Genomic DNA, 25,953 nt, shown 5'->3' on the forward strand with positions numbered 1-25,953 from the left:
CAGCCAAGCTGGCTCGGGAATCCTGGGAGTTGAAGTCCATGAGTCATAAAAGAGCCGAGGTTGCCTACCCCTGGTATAGGGTATGATGGACAGCAGGAGAGTAAACTGCTGATTACAAATGACACATTGCTAAGGCCTTACAGAATAACAGGTACATTGGGAGGGACTTGGAGGTCTTCTAGTCCAGCTCCCAGCTTCAGCAGAAGACCCATTTCAGACAAATAGCTATCCAATCTGTTCTTGAAAACTTCCAGTGATGGGAGAACCCACAACCCACACCTGTTCCACTCATTAATTGTTCTCATGTCATGAAATTTCTTCTTAATTCTAAGTTGGTTCTTTCTTAATTAGCTTCCATCCATTGCTTCTTGTCCTGCCTTCAGATGCTTTGGAGAAAAGCTTGATCCCCCTCTTCTTTGAGACAACTCCTTAAATATCGGAAGACTGCTATCATGTCACCCCTGGTCCTTCTCTTCACTAGACTAGCCATGCCCAGTTCCTGTAACTCTTCTTCATATGTTTTTGTTAGACAAGACATACCCAATTTTAACTTGCAGTCCATGAGTGGGAGGCAGTAGAGCAGGGGTGTCAAACTGCCGGCCCGCGGGCCGGAGCGTCACAGAGAAACCGCACCCATCCCATTGCCGGCAATGGGAAAAAGTTCCAATACATCGCATGACATCACGTGACGTCGCTAGTTTGACATGTCTGCAGTAGAGTGTTCACACTTGCTCCAGCAGCAAGTCATACATAATCTTTCTTGTAGGGTACCATTTTTCTATCCCCTTTCATAATTTTCTAGTGGCATTTTATGACACAGTGAGCTGTGATCTCAGATTTATATCCTGTGGTCTTCCAATCAATGTTGAATTTGATCCTCAGTAGCCCAAAACAGCTTGGGAGCAGCTGAAGGATGCTGAAAGCTGGTACCATCCCCTCCTTGCAGTTTTTTTTTATATCTCTTTTTTTCTTGCATTTTGTACAGGTAGTCCTTGACTTACAACCATAACTGAGCTCAAAATTTATGTTGCTAAGTGAGACATTTGTTAAGCGAGTTTTGCCCCATTTTACAACTTTTCTTGATGGTTGTTAAGTGAGTATCTGCGGTGTTGTTAAGTTAGTAACATGGTTGTTAAGTGAAACTAGCTTCCCCATTGACCTTGTTTGCCACAAGATCGCAAAAGCTGATCACATGACCCTGGGACACTGCAACCATCATAACTATGAACCAATTGCCAAGCATCCAAATTTTGATTGCATGATCATGGGGATGCTGCAACGGTCGTAAGTATGAAAAAAGTCGCTTTTTCACTGCTGTTGTAACTTTGAATGATCACTAAATGAACTGTTGTAAGCCAAGAACTATCTGTATTTATTTCTCAAACTTTCCATAGAATTGGGTCTCTTAAGAAATGGCACATGTTATCAAAACATCAGAAATAACATGAATAACATTGGAATTATTGAAAAATTAATTAAAAAACAGACATGGAAGATTATTTTTAGACATGATTATTGTTTCAGGACTATTATATGTACAAAGGTATTATTAACAGCTATTTAATTCTTACAATTTTAATTGTTACAGATTTATAAATATAAATATCTCATATATTTGTAATTGTTTTTTATTTCTATTTTTTATCTTGCAAGACACCAGTGTCCATTTGGGTAGTTAGATGGGCAGCAAACAAACAAACAGACTGTGAAATAGTGGAGGATTGGTTGATGAAGGTGATAAATAGCAGACATAGCAAAATTAACTTGTTTGATTAGAGATTTATAAGTGACTGAAAACCAAAAAACTGAACATCCTTGTGGGCTTTTTGTTGAAAAAAGAAAATGAATTTGTGATTTATGTATTTGAGTATTAGAAAAATAGCTTATAGAAAGAATTATGTAACGAGGGAGAGAGTAAAATATAAACACATTTATAACTGCCATCAAAAAGATCAGAAGTCACTATCTTCTTTTTCTTCCTTTCTTTTTCTATTTTTCCTATTCTTATTACCTTTGTTTATTTTTCTAATATGTGTAGTGTCTATCTGGTTTAAAATTGCTTCAATAAAAATAATACGATAGAGGGCTCTATTTGAAAATGAGATGAAGATTGCAAAGCATTCATCACCCTAAATGAGCTGTAAAACTCATGGATTTAATTTTGAACCATTTCATTTTTTATTTTTGTCATCTTATGCAGCTAGTGATTACACACTCTACCCGTTTTCTACCCAAAATCCCAAGGACTTCCAGAATCTTCTTTCTGTTTACCTGGATGCTGTGTTTTTTCCTTCTTTGAGGCTTCTAGATTTCTGGTAAGATTTTGTGATCCAGCTGATGGACAGAACTGTGATGTATCATCCAGAAGAATTCTTAACTCGTGTTTTGTATGTTTGAAATCTCTTCAGGCAGGAAGGATGGAGACTGGAACATGAGAGCCCAACAGATTCTCGGACTCCGTTAACTTTCAAAGGAGTTGTATTTAACGAAATGAAGGGAGCTTTTGTAAGCCCTGTTTTATTGTTACACTTTTGGCTTGTTGAAAATTCCTGGGGTGCTGCCGTAAAATAATTATTTGAGTGATGGCAAGCTCAAATGAGAGACGGATAAGATAACATTTTTAAGGAATTATTATTATGAGGCTCAAAACTCGCTGAGATGGTAAAGGGTGCAGGATTCAAAAGTTCTTGCACTGGTTAACATTTATTTTATAAATGACTTGTTGGGTGAATTCATTTTCAGCCAGCAAGGTGGTTTTTAAGTCTCCTCTTTGTTTGGCAGGTTTAGACATGATGTTCCTACTGTGTACCAAACCATGGCTTGTTTTAAGTATGTTTTGTCAAACACGTTTATAAAATGATACCGAATCCAAATCAAATACAGGTAGTTCTCAACAATCACAACTGAGCACAAAATGTCCATTTCTAAGTGAGACAGTTAAGTGAATTTTGCCATTTTATGGCCATTTTTGCCACAGTTCTTAAGTGAATCACTGTGGCTGTTAAGTTAGTAACAGTTGTTAAGTGTATCTGGCTTTCCCCGTTGACTTTGCTTGTCAGAAGGTCATAAAATGGTGATCACATGACCCTGGGACACTGCAATATGAATGGCTGAATTTTAATAGTAATAATAATAAAGTTGGAAGGGACCTTGGAGGTCATCTAGCCCAACCCCCTGCTCAGGCAGGAAACCCTATACCATTTCGGACAAATTCTTAAAAATTTCCAGTGTTGGAGCATTCACTGCTTCTGGAGGCAGGTTGTTCCACTGGTTAGTTGTTTTAACTGTCAGGAAGTTTCTCCTTAGTTCTAGGTTGCTTCTCTCCTTGATTAGTTTCCATCCATTGCTTCTTGTTCTGCCTTTGGGTGCTTTTGATAATGTGACCATGAGGATGATGCAACAGTCATATAAGTATGAAAAATGGTCATAGGTCACTTTTTCAGTGCCGTTATAACTTTGAACAGTCACTAAACAAATGGATGTAGGTCCAGGACTACCGGTATCTTTGCAGCCCTAGAGATCATCAGTCCCCAGAGGTGTTCTATAGTGTTTGACCATAGATGATCTGTTCATTTATTCTTATTCAATAAAATATTTATTTTAAGGCAGATAATGAGAGAGTTTTCTCTCAGCACCTTCAAAACAAAATGCTTCCTGATCACACATATGCCGTTGTGTCTGGTGGTGATCCATTGAAGATCCCTGATCTGTCCTGGGAACAGCTGAAACACTTCCATGCTACTCATTATCATCCCAGCAATGCAAGGTATTGGAAGGAAAGACGAAAGGAAGAGAAACTTGGGCCATTAATAATAATTGCACAACAACTGCTTTGTTATTCAGCTAATGACAGAACTCAAGATAGCAAAATAGCTTTGATTTTTGTATTCTGCTATCCTTTTTTCCTAAACGTGCAGCCCTTCTGATCTAACAAAATTAAGTCAGGAAGTCTCTTATTAATCATAGCTAAATCTCTTTAGAACTGGAAGACCAACAGTCTAGGACAGGGGTCGGCAACCTCGGCTCTTTTATGACTCGTGGACTTCAACTCCCAGAATTCCTGAGCCAGCTATGCTGGCTCATGAATTCTGGGAGTTGAAGTCCACGAGTCATAAAAGAGCCGAGGTTGCCGACCCCTGGTCTAGGATATTAAGAAAAGATGAAGATTGTTTAAAAAGTCTGGCCTGGAAGTTAATAAAATTCTTGTTTAGGGAAACTGTGATTAATTGAGACTATTTAATTGCAAGGACGTGGATGACTTGAATGGGCTATTTGAAGAAATGCCCAGTACAAAGACAATAAATGGCTTTCTTTTTTTAAAAAAATAGCAATTAATTCTGCTTTCTCCCTTATACAAAGGGCCACCAAAATTGAATTGGGTCTTCTTGCTGTCTTAGGTTAACTCAAAACATCTTTACTTGACCAGCTTTTTCAACCTGCTGCTAATGTGTCCATTTCTGCTTTTTATTATTTCATATTTTTTTCTTTTATGTTGTGATTATGGTTATTTTTTACAATCACTTTGCAAGCTATCTAGAGCCATTGAGGGAGAGGGAAATGTGTGTTTATTTCTTTTCCAAATGAATAAGTAATGAACATGTTGATTTGTATACGCAAAGAGGTTCAGGAATGTCTCTCTGTTCCTTCTGCATGTGTCTGCAGTAAAAAAAAGAAGCTGCTCTTAGACAGAGGTCATAGCAGAACTGGAAATTTTTGACTGGCAAAGTATAGCCCTCACATCCCTTCAGCAAGACCTGAAGGCCAAGGGTTTCAGCAGCTCTTCTAGAGGAGTGTCTTAAGATGTGTGGACTTTAACTCCCAGAATTCCTTGCCCCAGCATGCTAGCAAGGGAATCCTGGGAATAGGTGTCTTAAAGTTGCCGAGGTGGAAAAACACTGCTTTAGAGCAATATTTAACATGATAGTATAGAATAAGCTATCAACACGCTATCTATCCTGTGATATCTGCTCTCTCCTATATACATGAATGGGGTTTTCTAGGGTTTCCCACCCTCCTTGGCCAGAAATAATGAATAAATTTACCTTCCATTGTAGGTTCTTCACTTACGGTAACTTCCCATTAGAGCAACATTTGAAACAAATCCATGAGGAAGCCCTGTGTAAATTCCAGAAAATTGAACCCAACACTACTGTCCCATCCCAGCAAATCTGGGACAAGCCTGTGAGTTTTGTTTTCTTTGCTGTGTTTTGAATGCCCCGGGATTTCTGTGGTTTCTCTTGCCAGAGGAGAGTTGGCTTCATTGGTGGTAGATCCAGTCCAGATACAAATGTCTAAGGCTGTGATTCCGTCCTTTGTGCGTGGGCAATGTTCTTAAGTTCCATATCTGTAAGTTCAGTTGAGAAAGGTCAAATAGCAAGAGAAGGAAGGAAGGAGATGGGAATGAGAAGGAGGCAGGATGGGAGGGAGGAAGGAAGGAGGTGGGAATGAGAAGGAGGGAAAGGAAGAGGGGAGGAAGAAAGGAAGAGAGAAAGAAAGAAAGGAGATGGAGAAAGAAAAAAGAAGGAGAAGGAGGGAGGCAGGATGGAAGAGAAAAAGGAAGGAAGGAACACACCCCACCCCACGCACCCCCACGGTAACCACAATGCTAATGTGGCCCTCAATGAAATTGAGCTCGACACATTGCTTTTCAAAGATATAATTGTAACATTAGAAAATCAATAAAATTAAAAAGAAAAAAAAGAGATTGAGTTTGACACCCCTGATATAAAAGGTTAAGTGAATCTGCCTTCCCCATTGACTTTGCTGGTCAAAAGGTTGCAAAAGGGGATCACATGACCTTGAGACACTGCAGCCATCATAAATATGATTCAGTTGCCACGCGTCCGAATGTAAATCACATGACCCTGGAGATGCTGAAATGCTCATAAATGTGAAAAATGGTCATAAGTCACTTTATTCAGTGCCATTGTAACTTCGAACAGTCGCTAAGTGAACTGTTGTAAGTGGAGGACTACCTGTACTTTATCACTTTTTTTTTTCTTTTTTGTCATCAAGTTTTTGACCCCTTGCTGGGTGACTGGTGGTACTCGAATATTGCCATATCGTAAAAGTGGTACAACGGATGAAAAGGTTGAAAAGCCCTGTCCTAGAGAGCCCCACCCTCCTGGGTTTGTCCATCTTATCTTACAGGAAAAATATGCCAGTTGCAATTCAGGGATCAAAAAGACTTCACTACCTGGAATCAGAAATTGGAAGGGGTCTGGAAGTCTTCTGCAATAATGTAGAAATACATCATTCTGGACAAATGCCAATCCAATCTTTCCTTGAAAATCTCCAGTGATGGAACTCCCATAATTTCATGAGCCAGGCTGTTCCGTTGCTTTAATAGTCTTATAGTCAGGAAATTCTTTCTTAGTTCAAGTTTGGATCTCTCAATGCAAAGCTTCTATCCTTACATGCTAAAGTGAATAAATATACTTCCTCTTCTTCCGTCATGTTTTCCCTTAGCCTTCTCTTCTTTAATTTCCTTTAAGCACCCTTCATGGGATTTAGCCCCCTTTACCCTTAGGGACACGGTGGCTCAGTGGGTTAGGACGCTGAGCTTGTCGGTCAGAAGGTCGGCAGTTTGGCGGGTCGAATCCTGAGTGCCACGTAGCAGAGTGAGGCCTGTTACTCGTCCCAGCTTCTGCCAACCTAGCAGTTCAAAAACATGTAAAAATGCAAGTAGAAAAATAGGGACCACTACGGTGGGAAGGTAACAGCGTTCCGTGCGCCTTTGGCGTCTAGTCATGCCAGCCACATGATCACGGAGACGTCCTCGGACAAGCGCTGGCTCTTCGGCTTTGAAACGGAGATGAGCACCATCCCCTAGAGTCGGAAACGACTAGCATGCATGTGCGGGGGAACCTTTACCTTTACCCTCTTTACTGCTCTTCCCTGGACTCTTTCCAGTTCCTCAGTATTGCCTAGCTTTAATGGACTAAAGGCTGGAACCAGATAGGATCATTTCCATACTTGGCACTTTGAAGTGCCTTTTGGCTAAGAACATACAGTTACAGTCCTCAAGTTACAACCACAGTGGAGCCTGCCCATTTCATAGCAGTCAGCAGTCAAGAACAGGTTGATCACGATTTTACATTTTTTGCAGTGACTGTAAGCAAATGTGGGAGTCATAACTCTGAATTTCACAGTTATTAAGTAAACCCATTATTCACTATGGCACAGTTTTGCAGAAAACCAGAAGTAAGTGCTGGGTTTTGGCCAAACCATTATAAAATACTTGGGATAAAGACAATGTCCTGTTTGCTAGTTGTTGTGTCTTTTTGCAGAGGGAACACCATGTGACGTGTGCTGCAGATTCATTGGCTGCTGACTCTAAGAAGCAGACAACGGTCAGCGTCGGCTTTCTCCTAGCAGAGTACGTAACTGGGATTAGCAGAGTTATTTATCTGAACAGAATCATACTAATCTATGCAGCTGAGGATTCCATTCATCATTTTCTGCTATGAAAGAACCTGGAAAGTAGTTAGGGGGATCTTCCTGCCTTCAATTGCATATCCCAACTTTAATCCAACTTAATGCCCTACAGTTGTTCAACCATACAACTCTCCAGTTCTTCCTGCTGTGTCAGCCATTTCTGTATTCTTCCTAACCAGCGCTGAGTTTCTTGTGCACCCTCCCTGACCCACACCATTCTCTCAAACGCACTTTCTCTGACCTAGACTTTCCCTTTCCCTTTGGTTGTGGGAAGCCAGCAAGAAGTTGCTTCGCCTAACAACCATGGGATTCAGTTAACAACAGTAACCGGGACTGCAAAGATTACTGTCATTAAGCAATGCAAGTATACTTTATGACCGCATCACTTAACAGTGGAAATTCCTGTGCCAGTCGCCATTGCAAGTTGAGGGCAACTTGTATATGAAATTAGTACAGGTAGTCCTTGACTTGCAACCACAATTGGGCCCAAAATTTCTGTTGCTAAGCAAGACGTTTGATAAGTGAGTTTTGCTCCATTTTACCACCTTTCTTGCGATAGTTGTTAAGTGAATCTCTACAGTTGTTATGTTAGTAACACAGTTGTTAAGTGAATCTGGATGCCTCGTTGACTTTGCTTGTTAGGTCATAAAAATTGATCACATGACCACTGGACACTGCCATTGTCATAAATATGAGTCAGTTGCCAAGCATCTGAATTTTGTTCACGTCACCGTGGGGGTGCTGCAGTGGTTATAAATGCGAACAATGGTCATAAGTCACTTTTCGATGTCCTTTTTAACGGTCAATAAACGAACTGTTGTAAGTTGAGGAGTACCTGTAATGAGTCAAAAGAACGTGAAAAGTGAGTAAATGCACAAGATATGTTTTGTACATCACCAGACTACATTGGTTATATTTAGTCATATCAGGAATTTTATTTTATTTATTAATTTTTTATTTTATTTCCATTTATATCCCGCCCTTCTCCGAAGACTCAGGGCGGCTTACAAGCTTAGCAGTAGCCTTCATTCTATGTATATGCCTGCTTATTAGGGCTTTCACACACACCCCCAAGCGGCATAATCTACAAAGTCAGCTTAATTGCCCCCAACAATCTGGGTCCTCATTTTACCTACCTCGGAAGGACGGAAGGCTGAGTCAACCTTGAGCCTGGTGGGACGCGAACCTGCACTAATTGCAGGCAGCTGGTGTTACTTAAGGAGGCATTAGCCCACTGCTCCACCAAGGCTCTATATTCAAATTCAAATTTCCATATTCAAATTCACTGCCCTCACCAAAAGGCTTTTGGAACACTTAGCGTGCTAATAGCCAGCAACGTGGACTCCCTACACATCATAAGGATCCAGATATCCATGAAGAGGAGAGCTGGCTAACACTAAAAAATTGAGACTCTTAATTCTTCACTTCTTTTATTCTATTGAGTGTTGGGGTCTTCTCAGGATAAACACATTGGATGGGTCAATTCTAACTTAGAGAAGATCCTGGTAAGGTGCCAAGCCATGTTGGTTAAAATCAGCACCTTGAATTTGACCTAGGAGTCCAACGCACCAGGTTTAGGAAAATTATAACGCTATTAAACCTTCTTTCTCTCATTAACTAAGCCGCTCCACTTTGAATTTTGGAGGGAACAATGAAATGTGTTTCTTCTCCAGGAAAACGGTCTGGCCCTTTTCTAAAACTTCTGTAACAAGAAATGATATCTCTGCTACATATATGGGTAGTCCTTGATGTATGATTGCCATAGAGACCAAAATTTCCATTGCTAAGCAAGTCAATTGTTAAGTGAGCTTTGCCCCATTTTATAACCTTTTTTGCCAAGGTTGTTAAGCGAATCACATTTAAGTGAAATATGCAGTAATTAAGTGAATCTGGCTTTCCCCCATTGACTTTTGGGAAGATTACAAATGGTGGTCACATGACCTCAAGACTGCAACTGTCACAAATACATTCCAATTGCCAAGCGCCTGAATTTTGATCATGTGACTATGGGGAAATGCTACAATGGGCATGTGAGAACCACTTGTAAGTCACTTTTTTCAGTGCTGTTGTAACTTTGAATGGTCACTAAACGAATTGTTGTATTGAATCCTACAGTATCCAATTTTTTTTCTCTTATGTTTAGTATTACAGATAATTTTGAAACCTTCATGCTAAACTTTTTATCTTCTCTATTGGTTGGTGGGCCAAATTCTCCATTTTATAAAGCTTTGATTGAAGCCGGTCTTGGAACAGATTTTTCACCAGATGTTGGGTAAGTATTTTGCTGGTGGCTTTCTATCTATCTCAATGGTGTAACAAATTTACTATGATTTCTTAGATGGGGTGTTTAGAAAAAGGGCTAATCAAGCTTTGGAGAAGCTTGAAATAAATGGAATTTTGTGTGGGAGTTCAGAAAGATTAAAATAACAATAGCATGTAGACTTTGTATACTGCCCCATAGTTCTTTATAGCCCTCTCTGAACGGTTTTCAAATGTCAGCATATTGTCCCTAACAATCTGGGTCCTCATTTTACCAACCACGGAAGGCCGAGTCGACTTTGAGCCCATCAGGATCAAACTGCTTGCAGTGAGCAGAGTTAGCCTGCAATATCGCATTCTAACCACTGTGCTACCACAGAATAAGAACATAGGTGAATGTAATCTTGTATATAAAATTTCTCTTAAGACTTCAGCCCCCCTGCATTGAATTAGGAGACCAAAGGAATGTGTCTGCTGAAATGTGGTTTTGAGCTTTCTCCCAGCAAATTAGCTTCTGTTTAGCTGCCCACTGATCCATATTTGTTGTTTAGCCATATTTGTTGTATAAGTCTTGGGAGCTTGGCTCATCCCTGACACTAAATCATATTAGAGGGTTCCCACATTCATGTTAAGCCACAAATAAAACCCATTGTGGTTTATTGCAAAACGTGAAATGAGCTTTTTCTGTCAAGATCCAGCTTTCCAATGTTTAAATTCTAATAAGATTTTTGTATTCTGTCTGTTTCTAGGATTAACTTATCTACCCGAGAAGCTTATTTCACTGTAGGCCTTCAAGGGATTTCTGAAGAAAGCATAGACACCATAAAGCAAATTATTGCTAAAACTATCGATGAAGTTATTGAGTAAGGACAATCAATTTTTTAATTGTTGCACTATTGTAAAAAGAAATAGCTAGGATGCTGCTTACTTTAAACTTGTGGCAGTAGTGATGATGGTTCATAATTTCTGTGCGGGTAAAGGAAACCTCTTAAATTTATACTCTATTCCCAGCTGTTGTAAAAGATTTGAGATAATTTTGCTGTTTATGAACCTCATTATAAAAAACGAATGTGTAAACTTTTGAGTATCCGTTTGATGTACAATTAACACCTAAAAGCTGAAAATTGAACCTTGAAAGAAAAAAAAAGAATGAAAGCCGAGATGGAGGAATGCAGATCTTTATGGCTAAAATGTAATATTGAGTAGTTCTCAACTTACCGCAGCTGAGCCCAAAATATCCATTGCTAAAGAAGACAGTTAAGTGAATTATCCCATTTTATGCCTTTTTGCCATAGTTCACTGCAATTAAGTTGGTAACATGGTTGTTATATGAATCTGGCTAACTTTCTTTGTCAGAAAATTGCAGAAGGTTATCACATGACCCTGGGACACTGCAACCATCATAAATACCTGCCAATTTGGAAGTGTCTTAATTTTGATCACGTAACCACAGAGATGCTGCAGTGTTCATAAGTGTGAAAATGGTCATAAGTCACTTTTTTCAGAGCTGTTGTAGCTTCAAATGGTCACTAAATGAATGGTTTTAAGTTGAGGACTACCTGTAAGGTGTTTTGTTTTTTTTTTGCTGAAACTTGATGCAAGCTTTGGTGTGTCTTGTCTTTTAATGTTGCTGTCAGAATCCATTTATATCCCATTCATAAATCCCTATCTGTATGTTCTAAAATCTTACATCCCTCACTGGATTCTGCCATTCCCAAGGAGGAGGAGAGAAGATGTTAATTGGCCATCCTTATCCATTTGTTCCAAGGGTGTTTATTTCAGCCAGCCTGGAGGCCCCAGGGGAAGAACCTTTGAACTGAGAAGAACAAAGAAAGGGAAGGGGGGGAGAGATCTGGTTTGTATCTCCATTAGAATCTGAAAGGGAGGAAGGAAATGTCCTAAGGGCATGGAAGATCCCTTTTCCCTTGGAAGGTTTTGACACCTGAACCTTAATTGATCTGGGACTGACCAAATGGACTGAGGGGAGGGGGTTTCACTCGGGCACACTTTAAAAGTACCAACCTGTAACACAGTTTTCAGATCCTGTCTAGATTTTCCACTGACAATTATGTTTTAGTAAAAGTTCCTTTTTGGACAATTCTGTCTCCAAGAGTTCTTCTTTCCTAAGACGTGGATTGGGGTGGGACCTTACAGTTGCTATACTTGAGCAACTAGATGGTTGGTGGGGGATAAGTAGGGAAGCACCACATCTGAGTCATCATGTAGTAAGGGAATACAAAATAATCATTAAGGAATTCCTCACTTAACAACCACTCCTTTAGCAATTGTGTTGAGTGAGACTTATGACCTGTTCTCAAAAGTTCTGGCCATCACGACATGTGAACCTAAATCAATGGGGAAGCCAACAGGAAATTACAGGTTGAGGTCCTGTGACATCTCACTTAAGGACTTTGCTTAAGGACGTGAGCTGGAATTGTAGGAACTGCTGTCATAAGCTGGTGTAGTCATGTGATTTCCCCCCCCCCCCCATTATTATCACATTGTTTAGTGATGGACTTCCTAGTCCCAGTTAGATCCGTAAATGAAGAGTGCCTGAAATTAATTCCTTTGGGGTTTTTTTTTAAAAAAATCAGATCCATCCCCACCTTCCATGTAATTTCTATAGTAGTTGAATAGTCTATGCTATATGATTAAATTTCATTCAAAAACTTGAGTCCTTGTTATTCTTGAACAAAATTAAATGTCTTCTTTTCATCCTCAGGAATGGATTTGAGAAAGAAAGGATTGAAGCTTTACTCCACAAAATTGAGATCCAGATGAAGCATCAGTCAACCCGTTTTGGACTTGTCTTGGCTTCAGTAAGGGATGCTTCTCCCCTAGAATCAGCCATAACATGTGCAAACAAGCCTTTTGAACATTCCTTGTATGGGAAAGTCCCCACTGCACACTTCTTAAACATTTACAAAAGGATTTTAGGATGCAAGTCTAGAGTGTAAATAGTAAAGATGCATCACAGAATCTCTTGTAAGACAGTCAAGATGTGTTGGGATCCATGATCGTGATGTTCTTCTCTGTGGAATTGCAGAAATCTCACTAACTTAAGGCTTGAATATAAGGGAAACGCTTCTGAACAAAATGGAAATTTCCAGTCAAGAAGAATAAAAAAGTAGAACATTGATTGACTCAAGCCCATAATAATTACTTCATCTGGAGCATCTAAGTCAATATTTCTGATCTTTTCTGGATTCAAGAACCACACTTGAGACGCTGTAGTTGTAAAGTGGGTTTTGGTGGATTGGGATGAATTTTAAAAGGGAGAAATGGATGCCTTAGATTAGGGGTAGGCAACCTTGGCTCTTTTATGACTCGTGGACTTCAACTCCCAGAATTCCTGAGCCAGCATGACTCAGCTTGGAAGCCTCTCCCTTTTCCCTCAGCATAGCTGACTCAGGAATTCTGGGAGTTGAAGTCCACGAGTCATAAAAGAGCCAAGGTTGCCTACCCCTGCCTCAGATGTTTGCAAAAAATATTTTTGCTCCTCGATTACTATCCTGTACCTCAAGTCCACCCATTCTGGAACAGCCAGAAGGGCTGCAGAAGGAATGCTGAGACAATCCTTGCGTTATGTATCCCCTATCCCCTATGAAGCAGCTTGATACTTAAATCAGATCCTAGTCCTTTTCAGAAGTGTCATCAGTCTGAGTTCTATATGTTGAAAACCCGAGGTTTCCCTTCCCATTTAAAAAGGGTCAGATGATCTAGGATGGGAAGACTTTAGAGTGCTGCTGCTAATTAAAGCTCCAGTTTGTATTTTACAACTCTCTACAGACAAAAGTCTCAAGAGTTCCTAGCCAGCCTGGAATTGCATTTAAAACATAGCTGGAGATGCCAAGTTGAGATAATGTTGGATGTTCTCATTTTAGGCCAGACTGTTCCTAACTGGGATTGACTTTGAAATTGCCCGTCTTCACTCTTCTTCCTCTTTTTGGGGGGGAAAGGGGAGCTTTTCTCTGAATTGTTGAAAATGTGCTGGAATGTGTAGCTATCTTTAGGTACCACTAGTGGCAGCTGCTGCAGACAGAAAAAAAAACCCACACTAGCTCACTCTAGAGCAAGCGGTGTCAAACTGGCGGCCCACGGGCTGGATGCATCTCATGGAGGCCACACCCATCCCACCTCCATGTGACATGACTTGATACATCATATGACATGATCATGTTTGACACCCGTGCTCTAGAGAGACAGTAGTCTTAATATCCTTCATGTGGAATATTTTCATTCTTTTTTCTAACTCTCCTTTTTTTCTGTAAGAATATTGCCTCCTGCTGGAACCACGAAGGAGATCCTGTTGGTCTTTTGAAAATAGCAGAGAAAGTAACTCAGCTCAGGCATTGCCTTGAGGAGGACCCCCATTTCCTGCAGAGAAAAGTAAAACAATATTTCAAGGTAGGACTCAGTTGAACCTGCGTAGGGCTGGTTTTAACCCTGTTTCCAACAGTGATTAGCCAGGCAATTAGTAGCCCAACAGCAGTCATACAGAATAGTTTCTCTGCAATCCAAAGCATTGGGGTTTTGCGTTGCATAGAGATCATCCTGAAAGCTTGCGTGATTTCTTGCTTGTGCTAGACTACTCTAGGCATTAGTGATCTTTGGTGCATCTTCTGGTTTTCTTCCCTTTAGTAGAGGTTTTCTTACAAAGGGAAGGCTGTAATTCGGCATACGTAAGTCTTCAATTTACTATAGTGGCTTAGTGACTTCAAAGTTCCAGTGGATCCCCTATAACAGAGGTCCCCAACCTTTTGGGCACCAGGGATCAGTTCCATGGACGGAGGTTTTTCCGTAGACTGGAGAGTGTGTGGTTTTGTGTGCTGCCTTCATCCCACAGATGGGGCTTTGCTTGTTTGTGTGGACCGGTTGCTGGCATGCCGTGGCCCGGTACCGGTACATGGGCCGGGGGTTGGGGACCCCTGCCTTATAAGATACTTACAATCCTGTTGCAAAATTTTGATTCTCCCACTCACGTGACCCCATTTATGGCCTTGGGGCTACCCTTAAAAACCACCCGGAGACTTCAGCTGGTGCAGAGTGCGGCCGCGCGGATAGTGATGGGAGCAACCCGATACTCCCATATTACACCCTTCCTGTGTGAGCTGCATTGGTTACCGGTTGTCCTCCGGATGAGATTTAAGGTGCTGGTACTTACCTTTAAAGTCCTACATGGCTTAGGCCTGGGATACTTGCAGGACCGTCTGCTGCCGGGAACGACTTCCCATCACCCAGTACGCTCACACAGAGAAGGCCTCCTCAGGGTACCGTCGGCTAAACAATGTCGGCTAGCGACCCCCAGGGGGAGGGCCTTCTCTGGGAGCGCCAGACCTATGGAACCAGCTCCCCCCTGAGCTTCGGATGGCCCCAGATCTCCAGTCCTTTCGCCGCGGCCTCAAAACACTCCTGTTCCACCAGGCTGACCTGGACTGACAGGGATTTTAATTATGTTTTTAATTTTTAACTCTAATTTTTAATTTATTTTAATTTTAATTTTTATTTATTCTACAGGGGCCTTTAATTTTAATTTTTATTTTAACTTCTGTACTTATTGTACGTTATTGTTGTTAGCCGCCCTGAGTCCTTCGGGAGATAGGGCAGCATATAAATCCCAATAATTAATTAATAAACAAACAAACAAACAAATAAATAAATAAATAAATTTGCAGAGTCCTGCAGTCACATGATCACAGTTTATGACATTATTGCCAAAGCCTAGATTTTACTTCCAGTTTTTGGCAGAGATGCCCTGTAACAAATAATAGGTTCAATTAATGATCATGGCATTCACTTAACAATAGTGGATTCACTTAGGAACTATGGTGAGTCTTATAACGACCACCACAAAGAAGGTCTTAAAAATTGGGTCAGTCACATGGTGACCTTTATGATCAGCATGACTTACAAGCTAATTGGGTAAGCTCTATTAGGGTTGTAAGTCGAGGATTACCTGTAATTAATAAGGCAGTTGATGTCAGTTGTTGAACAGCATCAGGCGCAAAGAGAAATTGTTTTTACACTGATTAGAATTCTTCTTTCTTGGCCAAAGGACAACCCACACAGATTAACACTCACTATGAGTCCAGATGAGGCTTTCCATGACAAGCAAGCAGCGATGGAGGCAGACAAATTGAAAGAGAAGGTTGAGGCCCTTTCTGAAGAAGAGAAGAAACAAATCTATGAAAAAGGTCTTCTGAGTCATTAAAATGTGGCCTTGTTTGATTGATTAATGTTTCTTTTTCAAGTGGGAAGTGGTCTTCAGTGTCTTTTCTAAGACTTTTTTCTTTTTACTGTTTTTCTATTATCTGGATTCAACACTTGATATCTTGGTCACTTCACCTACTCTCTAAATGCCTGGTCAGAGCACATAATCCCTTCAGATGACAGAGAGGGGAGGAGAGATTTGAACCTGGTCTCCCCAGTCTTGATCTCTTACAACCATGGGTACACCATATGCTTCTTTTCCCCAGCGAATGCAGAAAGTGGCAGTAAAATTTAATCCTTCTAATTCCTCACATAAATTTCATGTCTGATTAATTCTATCTGCAGGGGAGCTTTTCCCAACTTGCATCTCCCAGAAAGCATTTCCAACAAGCTTGCCTGGAATTCTGGGTCTCATAGACTAATACAGTTTTGCTGGAAGAATCCTTTTGAGCATTCCCAACCTCAAAACCCGTAGAGATTCTGACCAATTAGCTCTTGATTTTAAAACGGGTTAAAAGCACCATCATGTAACATGTAAGAGGTAAAAAGTAGGCTTTTAAATGGTTTTACTATTAGAAAATCACCAAAGGTTTGGAAGCCAGTGGGTGCTGTGTCATGCTGCAGCCTAAGTGTTGTCCCCCCCCCCCCGCCCCACTCCTCTTCTTTGGATACTTAGCTGATTCTTGAACACCCTGCAGCTATATTTTTCACTTGGTCTTTGAAATAATAAGTAGCCTTTTAAAAGACCTGAAATGGGTCCCTGGAGGACATTATCAGGTCCTTAACTAATGCTACAAGGTGGGGGAATTTGAGTAACTGGTTTTGTTGGAATTTCTAAATTGATGTTCCCTTTGATCTGCTAGGTTTGGAATTGCTTGATCTGCAAAGCAAACCTCAAGATACTTCCTGTCTTCCTGCTCTGAAAGTTTCAGATATTGAACCAAGGATTCTGTATACTGATCTGGAGATGGCGTTTACAGGTTAGGGGAACTGAAGTATGAAGGCTGAGGGGATGAAAATAAAATGATTAGATCAAATTCTCTTAAGTAGAAAATGGAGAGCCTAGACTTCACAAACTCCTGGGTAGATTTCGGTTCCAGTAATCCCCAGCCTCCAATTTTTACACAACATGTGCTAGTGTATCAGTGTAGTAGAGTTATAAACAGTCCTTTGAAAGTATGGGTAATTCTCACCTTAACAACTATTTGTATAGCAATCATTCAAAGTGGTAAGGGACTCAAAAACTGATTTAAGACCCCATCCTCACCCTTACGACCATAGCAGTGTTCCATAGCGACATGATAAAAATTTTGAGCACTTGGTAGCTAGGATGTATTTGTGATGGTTATAGAATCCCAGGGTCACATGATGTTGTTTGTGACTTTCCTAGATGGCTCTAAGAAGCAGTGGGAAAACCCAGATTTAATTAATGACTGCTTGATTCATTAATTGTTTGCTTAATCTTGGCAAAAATGGTTTTAAAATTGGGTGTGACTCATTTAGCAACTGCCTTGTTCCCAGTTGGGGTTGTAAGCTAAGGACTATCTGTGTGTATCATGATCATTCTTCCATATATACAAACCAGCCTAGAAGGACAGTGCTCAGACATTCTTACCAAGGTAATCCTTGATTTAACTCAATTTGTTCAGCAACTGTCCAGATCTGCATAGGCACACTGGAAAAAAAAAGGATGTACAACCAATCCTTGAAATTCTGGTAATCACAAGACCCCTACAATATCATGATTCTGATCCAGGTGCTCTGATGCCAGGCTAGCAATTGCGATGTCTCAGGAAGCTGTGGTCCTGTGACCTGCATTGGTACTTCCCTGGCCTTTCACAACTCGCTTGCATTCAGCCTGTGCCAGTCCTCTTAGGCCCTTATCCCTCCTGAGCATACTTGGGTTCCTTACCTGAGACTCTCAGGTCCTCATCCCTACTGGGCATACCTGTGTTCCTTACCTGAGACTCTGGCTTCTTCCCTCTTAATAACTCATGCATTTTAGAGTTACAACAGCAACCTGGACTTCCCAAATTTGCTCTCCTGGGAGGTACCGTCACGTGATTTTGCACTTTATGTTTGCATCTTGCCCTTTATGCCTGTATCACTTAGCAAGGCTAATCATGGCCCCAATTGCCATCATAACCCAAGGGAGTTACCTATACTGGGAAGTTCCATCACTTTGTGCACCTGTGGCCCCTTTCCCTCTTGTTGGATGATAGATTTGAGGGATAGGAAAAAGAACATGAATGGCAAAACAGCTTAATGTGAGTTGAATTAGTTCTGACATCATTTGATGAAGTTATCTCTTTTCTCTGTAGGTGAGGATGTCCCTGTCCAGTATTGTGCTCAACCTACAAATGGCATAGTTTATTTCAGAGCCATTTCCAGCCTGAATACACTCCCTGAAGAGCTTCGGCCTTACGTTCCACTTTTTTGCGGTGTCATCACCAAGTAAGAGAGGGTTATGTCTGAAGCTTTTTCAGCAGTCTTTGCCTCTGTCCAAGAATTTTCCTGCACTTCCACCCAAATCATACTCTCCATCAACTTATTTTGTGCCAGAATTGTCAGGAGTGACTTGGCTTAGGAGCTAAGTTGGATTGCCAATTCTGGCCACAATTTGTTTAGAGGGATAGCATCAAAATCATGTGAAGTGTTGGTACCACTTTATACTGCACTGGTAAGACCAGACTTGGAACCCTGCATCCAGTTTTGGTCACCATCAAAGATACTGTGACCCTAGAAAAAATGTATAGAAGAGCAATGAAGATGATTAGGGGTCTGGAAGCTTAAACATATGATGAATGATTGAGGGCCAGGTATTTCTAGTCTAATGAAGATAAGAACTTGGGGTGATCTGATAGAAATCTTTCAATATTTGAGGGGCGGTCACCAAGAGGAGCAGGTCAACCTATTCTCCAAATCAACTGAAGGCAGGACACGAAGCAATGGATGGAAACTAATCAAGGAGAAAAGCAACCAAGAACTAAGGAGATATTTCCTGACAGTGAGAACAGTTAAATCAGTTTTGCCTCCAGAAGTTTTGGGTACTCCAACACTGGAGGTTTTTAAGAAGAGATTGGACAGTCATTTGTCTGGAATGGTATAGGGATTCTTGCTCGAGCAGGTGCTGGACTAGAACTCTAAAGTCCCTTCCAACTCTGTTATTTTGTATTTTTAGTGCTACCACATTTGTGTATCTGCACTATAACTGACATGGCTCGGTCACACTTCACATAAGAGCCAAAGTGCTCTGAGCGTCATCTCATCAGTCAGAATCCAGAGATCTCTGTGTAACTAGGAGTTGCTTCTCTTAGCAAAAGCACAAGACAAAGGGAGGCAGTTGAGATGCCGAGCTCCAGGGAAGACTGGATTATACAGGGCCACGTACGGCTGCCTTCTTGCCATTAGAATGGGTATAATTATTTATTTATTTTATTGGATTTGTATACCGCCCTATTCCCGTAGGACTCAGGGCGGTTTACAGGGCAGTTAAAACCATGAATACAATACCTAGGATGGAAGCCCAGTTATCTAGAGTGAATAATTTGCAGACCCACACAAGTCTGTATGAGAACCCAGTTTCTTTTCTCTTTTCATAAGGATGGGGTGTGGAGCACTCAACTACCGAGAACAGGCTTTGGAAATAGATCTGAAAACAGGTGGCCTTTCTGTTAGCCCACATATCAATGTAGATGACTCCCACCTGGACATGTATGAACAGGTGAGTCCATCTCTAGTTAAGGTCTGGTCAGTTGCATAGGTAAAGGTTCCCCCGCACATGTGTGCTAGTCGTTTCCAACTCTAGGGGCTGGTGCTCATCTCCATTTCAAAGCCGAAGAGCCAGCGCTTGTCCGAGGACATCTCCATGGTCATGTGGCCGGCATGACTAGACGCCAAAGGCGCATGGAACGCTGTTACCTTCCCACCGTAGTGGTCCCTATTTTTCTACTTGCGCTTTTACGTGCTTTCGAACTGCTAGGTTGGCAGAAGCTGGGACGAGTAACAGGCGCTCACTCTGTTACGCGGCACTCGGGATTCGACCCGCCCAACTGCCAACCATCTGATCGACAAGCTCAGCGTCCTAACCCACTGAGCCACCGCGTTGCATTTATAAAGGCAAAATTAAATCTTCAAAGTATTGGTGTCTAAATTTTCCTCAGACAGAATTACTAATTAGGAAATTTCAAGACTAAATTCTTACTCTAATTTAGGGGTGTCAAACTCGTCACATGACGTGTCGCGACATATTGCGACTACTCCCCCATTGTTGGAGGTATGCCCAGGCCAGCAGTTTTGACACCTCTGCTCTAATTCAATAAGTGGCATCCTTCTCTAGCTAGCTAGCTCTTAACCTTTTCACTTGCTTTTTTCTCTCTCTTTGTTTTCTAATCCATTCACTATTTGAAGTATAACTCCGGTCCACCAGCCAGCATTGTTATAACAATTATTTTGTAAATATATGGGACAAATGCATTCGGAATAGAAAGTACAGTATCCGTGGATGCATTTCGGTAAAATCAAAAAAGTTGAAGGGGAGTGTTTTAAGTTCTTAAGACTCAAATGCTCCTCTAGGCAAAAATTTTAAGTTACTCTTCCCTCCAAATCCAAGAAGTAAAGGACAATTCGCCATTTATCTGGATAATTAGTTCTATTGCCAGTTCACTCTTACAGGTAGGAAAGCAAATAATAAATGGTGTGGAATTGCTTTGATTATTATAACACTGAGAGAAGAAAATATTTGTAGCTCGTGTAGAAATGTAGGGGTTCTTGGTGCTGCCTGGGCTTTGTTGTTTCCTTGCGGATGTTTCGTTGCCCAAACGTGGTGCGCTGATGATGTTACCTATTTTGGATAATGAAACATCTGCAAGAAAACCACAAAGCCCAGGCAGCACCAAGGATCCCTCATTGATCATACTTTTCTTAAAGCTGAGATGTATAAAATAATAATAATGATAATGATAATGATAATGATAATAATAATAATAATAATAATAATAATAATAATAATAATAATAATAATAATAATAATAATAATAATAATTTTATTTATATACCGCCCTTCTCCCGAAGGACTCAGGGCGGTGAACAGGGCAAGCATAAAAAATACAGAGATACAAAAGTTAAAGATTAAATATATGCCCAACTAAAAACAGTAATACAAATATTAAAATAACAGTAAAAAACCCCACCCATCCCCCATCAGGCCAGGCCGGCTTGTTCAAATAAGAATGTCTTTAGATCGCGACGGAAGGAGCGAAGGTCGGGCGCCATCCGGAGCTCAACTGGCAGCCGATTCCATAGCTCCAGGGCGCCCACAGAGAAGGACCTCCCCCTGGGGGCCACCAATCGACATTCTCTGATCGGTGGCACCCTGAGGAGGCCCCCTCTGTGGGAACGCACAGGGCGGAGGGAAGTTGATGGAGAGAAGAAAGCTGCTTTTTGATTATAAAGAACCTGATGCACTCGTTTTCCAAAATGCAAGCTCTACACTCCAAAGGCAAAATTTCAGAAGGACAGCTTAGCCCAGCACAGACTTCTTGCTGCCTTTCCCCCTAAACTTAGGAAATAGTACCAAGCAGGGAAACTTGGATCAAAGTTGCTTTTTCCCCCCTCTCCAACTGATGGATCCAACACGTTTTGAAGAAGTGGGGGGAGGGGGTTTCAGGTCTTTGGGAGATTGGATGGCAGTTTCAGGAGATGAAGTGACTGACACACGTTAGGCAGAAACTGCCTCTACTCTTCATTAAGATCTAAGCTGAATTCCTATTGAAATACTGGTGATTCTTTATTAGAATTTGTGTATCGAACTGGGGAAACCAGAGATTGGACTTGGTGTAAATAAACCCTTCCAGTTTTAAAGGTGGAGATGTTCTAAAGTTGTGAAGTGGAATATCTTAAAGTAAGTCACTAGTGCAGACATGTCAAACACAAGGCCCGGGGGCCAGATCCAGCCCACGAAGTGGTTTCATGCAGCCCGCGAAGCCATCCTAGAAACAGTGAGGGAACGGCCCCCACTTCCTTGGCCCTGGCCCAGAGACCCTCCTTCTGCCAGAGACCCTCAGATCTGTCCCACTCCTGCCCAGGCCCCCATAGGCCAACAATGTAGAGCTGGCCATGCCCACACAGTAGGCCATACGCACTCTAGCCACGCCCACACAGTAGGCCACGCCCACCCGGCCCCCTGAGGGCAACCGCAATGCTGATGCGGCCCTCAATGAAATTGAGTTTGACACCCCTGCACTAGTGGATAGGAAATTTGCATCTACAAAGTACATCTACAAAGGACTAGTATCTTTTTTTGTGTGCTTTGTTGAGTTGGATTTCAGTTTTGGATTTATTTTCACAACTGCCATTGACAATTTTTTTTAAAAAAAAACCAAGAATCCCATGTCAGTGTTCTTTAAGTAATTTCCCTTGGTATTAGCACTTTGCCTTACTTTTTTCATTCATTCCTACAATTTTTCTTTAGGGTGTGATCTTCTCTTCGTTGTGCCTGGACAGAAACTTGCCTGACATGATGCATCTCTGGACTGAAATATTCAACAAGTATGGTCCATTTTAGGGAACAATATTTTGAAGATGTATATTTCCTTGTTTGTATATTTGAATTTATGAGCTTGTCCAGCTGCAATGGATAGCTCCAATGGCAATACTAAAACACCTTAGTAAATAATTTCATATTGGTTAATTGGTTAAAAATGCTTTTGGCTGATGTTTTAATTAAGAGGAAGAGAAGGCCAACAATTGTCTTGTATGGAGAATTGCTGGTGCTTTGAGCTCCTTTCAAGACTATATAAAAAGAATGAATGGAATTAGATCTCCATTCATATGGCTCCATCCATAATGGCTATTAGTTTGAGAGATATGGTTCGTAAACATTTGAAGAACCCTCCCAATTTACTCCTGCATCTTATTTTAACAGAGGTCCCTTTTTTTCTCCCTTTTCTCTTCGCAGCCCTCATTTTGAAGATGAAGATCATTTCAAAGTCTTGGTTAAAATGACAGCTCAAGAGCTATCAAATGGCATTCCTGATTCTGGACATCATTATGCCTTAATTAGAGCAAGCAGGACTCTGAACCTTGCAGGAGAATTACAAGAAACGTTTAATGGGATGGAGCAGGTGAAATGACATTAAAAAGTGGGAAAGTGCCCTTATTCTGTGTTGCCCGGTTCTGCCCATTAAGATTGACCACTCTGAGATTGTTTCCAGTGCCTGGTTTTTTTATATTATTGAACTGGAGATGCTCAAGATTGAATGGACCTTCTGCATATAAAGTGGATCTTCTTTCACTATATAATAGTTGAAGCTTAATAAAACGCTCCAAGTATCCTCATAGAGATACAGTGATACTGTCTCCTTTACACTATAATTTCTCTTTCGGACAGGACAGGGGTGTCAAACTCACAACGTCATGTGACATATTACAATGTATCACAATGTGGTGGGTGCGGTTTTGGCATGATGCATCTGGCCCGCGGGCCAGCAGCTTGACACCCCTGTGATAGGGGATGTGTTGCTGATCTTTTCGGGGGAAACCTAAAGTCTTAGCTGCTAGTCAGCCCAATGTAGGCATGGAATTAGTGATTAAGGTCCTCAAAACATTTAAGCATTCACTGTAAACATTAGCGTTGCTGTGATAATTTTCCTTGTATTGATGCAACACAGATAGTCCAAAGCCTACAATCATTCATTCAAAGTTTCAGTGGCATTGAAAAAAGTGACTTACAACTGGTTCTTAGACGTAACAATTGTTACAACATCCCCATAATCACTTGAACAGAATTCATTTACTAGGCAACCAACACACTGGGGGTCATGTTACCATTTTTTCCAATCTCAGTGGGCTTCCGAAATGCAAAATCAGTGGAGAACTTATGTAGGCTTTTGCTCTTAATTCCCTTCCAACCTTTTTCTATTCAGGTGAAACTGATGAAGCGAATTGCAGAAATGGCAGACATTAAGTCTGTGCTCCGAAAACTGCCACGCATCAAGAAATACCTTTTAAATAGTGACAACCTGCGGTGAGTCTGGATTCATCCTTGTAACCCTTGCAGGCACCACTGAATATGCATGATTTCTAACTGAATACTAAAAACTAGTTTTTAAAGAACTAAAAAAAATCACTGTCTTGTTAAGTCAGTACCACAAATTTGGAGTCATCATCATTGGAGTCTGCCTAGATGATAAAAGCTTGGTTCCTAGACTTCAAGTTTCAAAAACTACTAATTGATTGTAGATCACAATTGCATAGCTGCTTTATGCCAAGATATTTCCATCAGTGAAAATCTAATATCTAAAATAAAATTATTTGACTAAAGCTTCTGAAGAAGCTTCTTGTATTGTTATATGTAAGACTCCAGACTGAAGAGAAAATAAACTCAGATTCCATTTTAAGATTATTTCCTTGAGAATGTAAATGCCAGAGGTCTACATTTCTAGGCAGACCTTTCTAACTAAAACTCAAACTTCATGACTTCCAATTCTGCTGGCTTTCTGCAAAGAAATATACTCATTTAGGAGATGAACTATGAGGACTTGAGTACCATCAACAATAGCTTTAGCCTGTCTGTCATTCAGTCCACTGGAATTTGCTCTTTTCTGGAAGCAAGTATCCTTGGGAGTATGTTTGTTGGCTTTGAAAATGTTGGCCTGTGTATTCAAGGCTTTTTGGGAATTTTGGCCTCAGAGCTGCCAAGTAATCTCTAGATGTGCTTCTTCCTTTGGAACTTAAAAATAACAGATATATCTTCCTCTCAGTCATCCTTGTTCTTTGCATCTTTCAAGACGGAAAGAAAATTGGCTTCTCGTTATATTCACCAGAGGCCAAGTTGTACTCACAATGGCAGGTGTGGCATAAGGAATAGTTGAAGCTTCCCTAAGATTTGAAAGAGCCACCATACTTACTTGGAATCCATAATTTTACATGTACAAAGGTGTTTGAAAGAAGCCTAGAAGCCCTCCATTTTTTTAAAAAAATCTAATAAGTTTCAAAAACAGACATTAAAATATAAACTAACATAAAGAGAAAAAAATTGAGGGGAATAAAAGAACAAATTTAAAAGTGAAAAAATATATCAGATATAAAACAAAAATGATCAGCTTTTTTTAGTAGAGATAATTAATATGGCATTTTAAATTTAAATAAATAATATTAAAATACTAATAATACATTAGTGTATTAGTACTAATTAACGTTAGATAAATGCATTAGATAATATTAACCAGTACCATTAGAAATACACCATTCTAAGAGACCAATATTGATAATACATTTCTCTTAATTTTAATGTAGCTCATGGTAAATTGTCAAATATGAATAAATGTTTATTTGAGTATTTGTCTAATCAAATCAGATGGCTGCATTTCTTTAGTGAAAATATGCATTCCTCCTACACAGATGTGCGGTGAATGCTACACCTCAGCAGATGCCAATTGTTGCGAAAGCTGTGGAAAAATTTGTCCTGGGAATTGCCAGAAGTAAAAAGGAAAGGAAGTTTGTCCGTCCCCGCATAATTGAGGTAACGGTGGGAACTAAATGAAAATATGTTTATGCAAATGTGAGATCTAAAGGGAATGGTAGTAGGAATATCAGAAATAAATGGCTATACCTCTGTGATAAATTTCAGCAGTTTGCAGGAAGCCCCTGGTCCTACATCTCTTCCGGGTGAGGTTCAAGGTCTTGGTTATGATCTTTAAGTCCTTACATGGCATGGGTCCGGGATACCTCGAGGACCACCTGCTGCCGGCGTCAACTCCCCTCCGCCCTGTGCGTGCCCACAGAGAGGGCCTCCTCAGGGTGCCTCCAGTCAGGGAATGTCGACTGGTGGCCCCCAGGGGGAGGGCCTTCTCTGTGGGTGCCCCGGCACTATGGAACCAACTGCCGGTTGAGCTCCGGATGGCATCGGACCTCCGATCCTTCCGTCGCGGGTTGAAGACCCATTTGTTTGAGTTAGCTGGTCTGGCCTGAAGGGGTATTTGGGTTTTTAATTGGTTTTTATTTCACTATTGTTATATTTTGATTTGGGCATGGTTTAATTTTCTT

The 25,953-nt window shown here is 40.8% G+C and overlaps 1 protein-coding gene across 2 annotated transcripts in view; it reads left to right on the forward strand.

Moving 5' to 3' along the window:
- Positions 1–25,953, forward strand: part of PITRM1 (pitrilysin metallopeptidase 1) — a 42,447-nt gene that overhangs the window by 5,086 nt on the left and 11,408 nt on the right. Inside the window, exons 5-21 of one of the 2 annotated variants that reach the window (XM_083378216.1) lie at positions 2,201–2,315; positions 2,409–2,505; positions 3,606–3,766; positions 5,055–5,181; positions 7,290–7,378; positions 9,581–9,709; positions 10,446–10,559; positions 12,419–12,515; positions 13,969–14,103; positions 15,752–15,890; positions 16,770–16,886; positions 18,228–18,360; positions 19,510–19,630; positions 22,379–22,455; positions 22,865–23,030; positions 23,832–23,932; positions 25,309–25,429. In XM_083378216.1, the coding sequence (XP_083234342.1) occupies positions 2,201–2,315; positions 2,409–2,505; positions 3,606–3,766; positions 5,055–5,181; positions 7,290–7,378; positions 9,581–9,709; positions 10,446–10,559; positions 12,419–12,515; positions 13,969–14,103; positions 15,752–15,890; positions 16,770–16,886; positions 18,228–18,360; positions 19,510–19,630; positions 22,379–22,455; positions 22,865–23,030; positions 23,832–23,932; positions 25,309–25,429 (2,039 nt within the window). Of the gene's footprint in view, positions 1–2,200; positions 2,316–2,408; positions 2,506–3,605; positions 3,767–5,054; positions 5,182–7,289; positions 7,379–9,580; positions 9,710–10,445; positions 10,560–12,418; positions 12,516–13,968; positions 14,104–15,751; positions 15,891–16,769; positions 16,887–18,227; positions 18,361–19,509; positions 19,631–22,378; positions 22,456–22,864; positions 23,031–23,831; positions 23,933–25,308; positions 25,430–25,953 lie in introns of those variants that run through there. The other variant, XM_083378217.1, reaches the window with a different exon arrangement.

This window comes from Vipera ursinii (genome assembly GCF_947247035.1).
Source record: "Vipera ursinii genome assembly, chromosome: Z".
NCBI classification, from domain to species: domain Eukaryota; kingdom Metazoa; phylum Chordata; class Lepidosauria; order Squamata; family Viperidae; genus Vipera; species Vipera ursinii.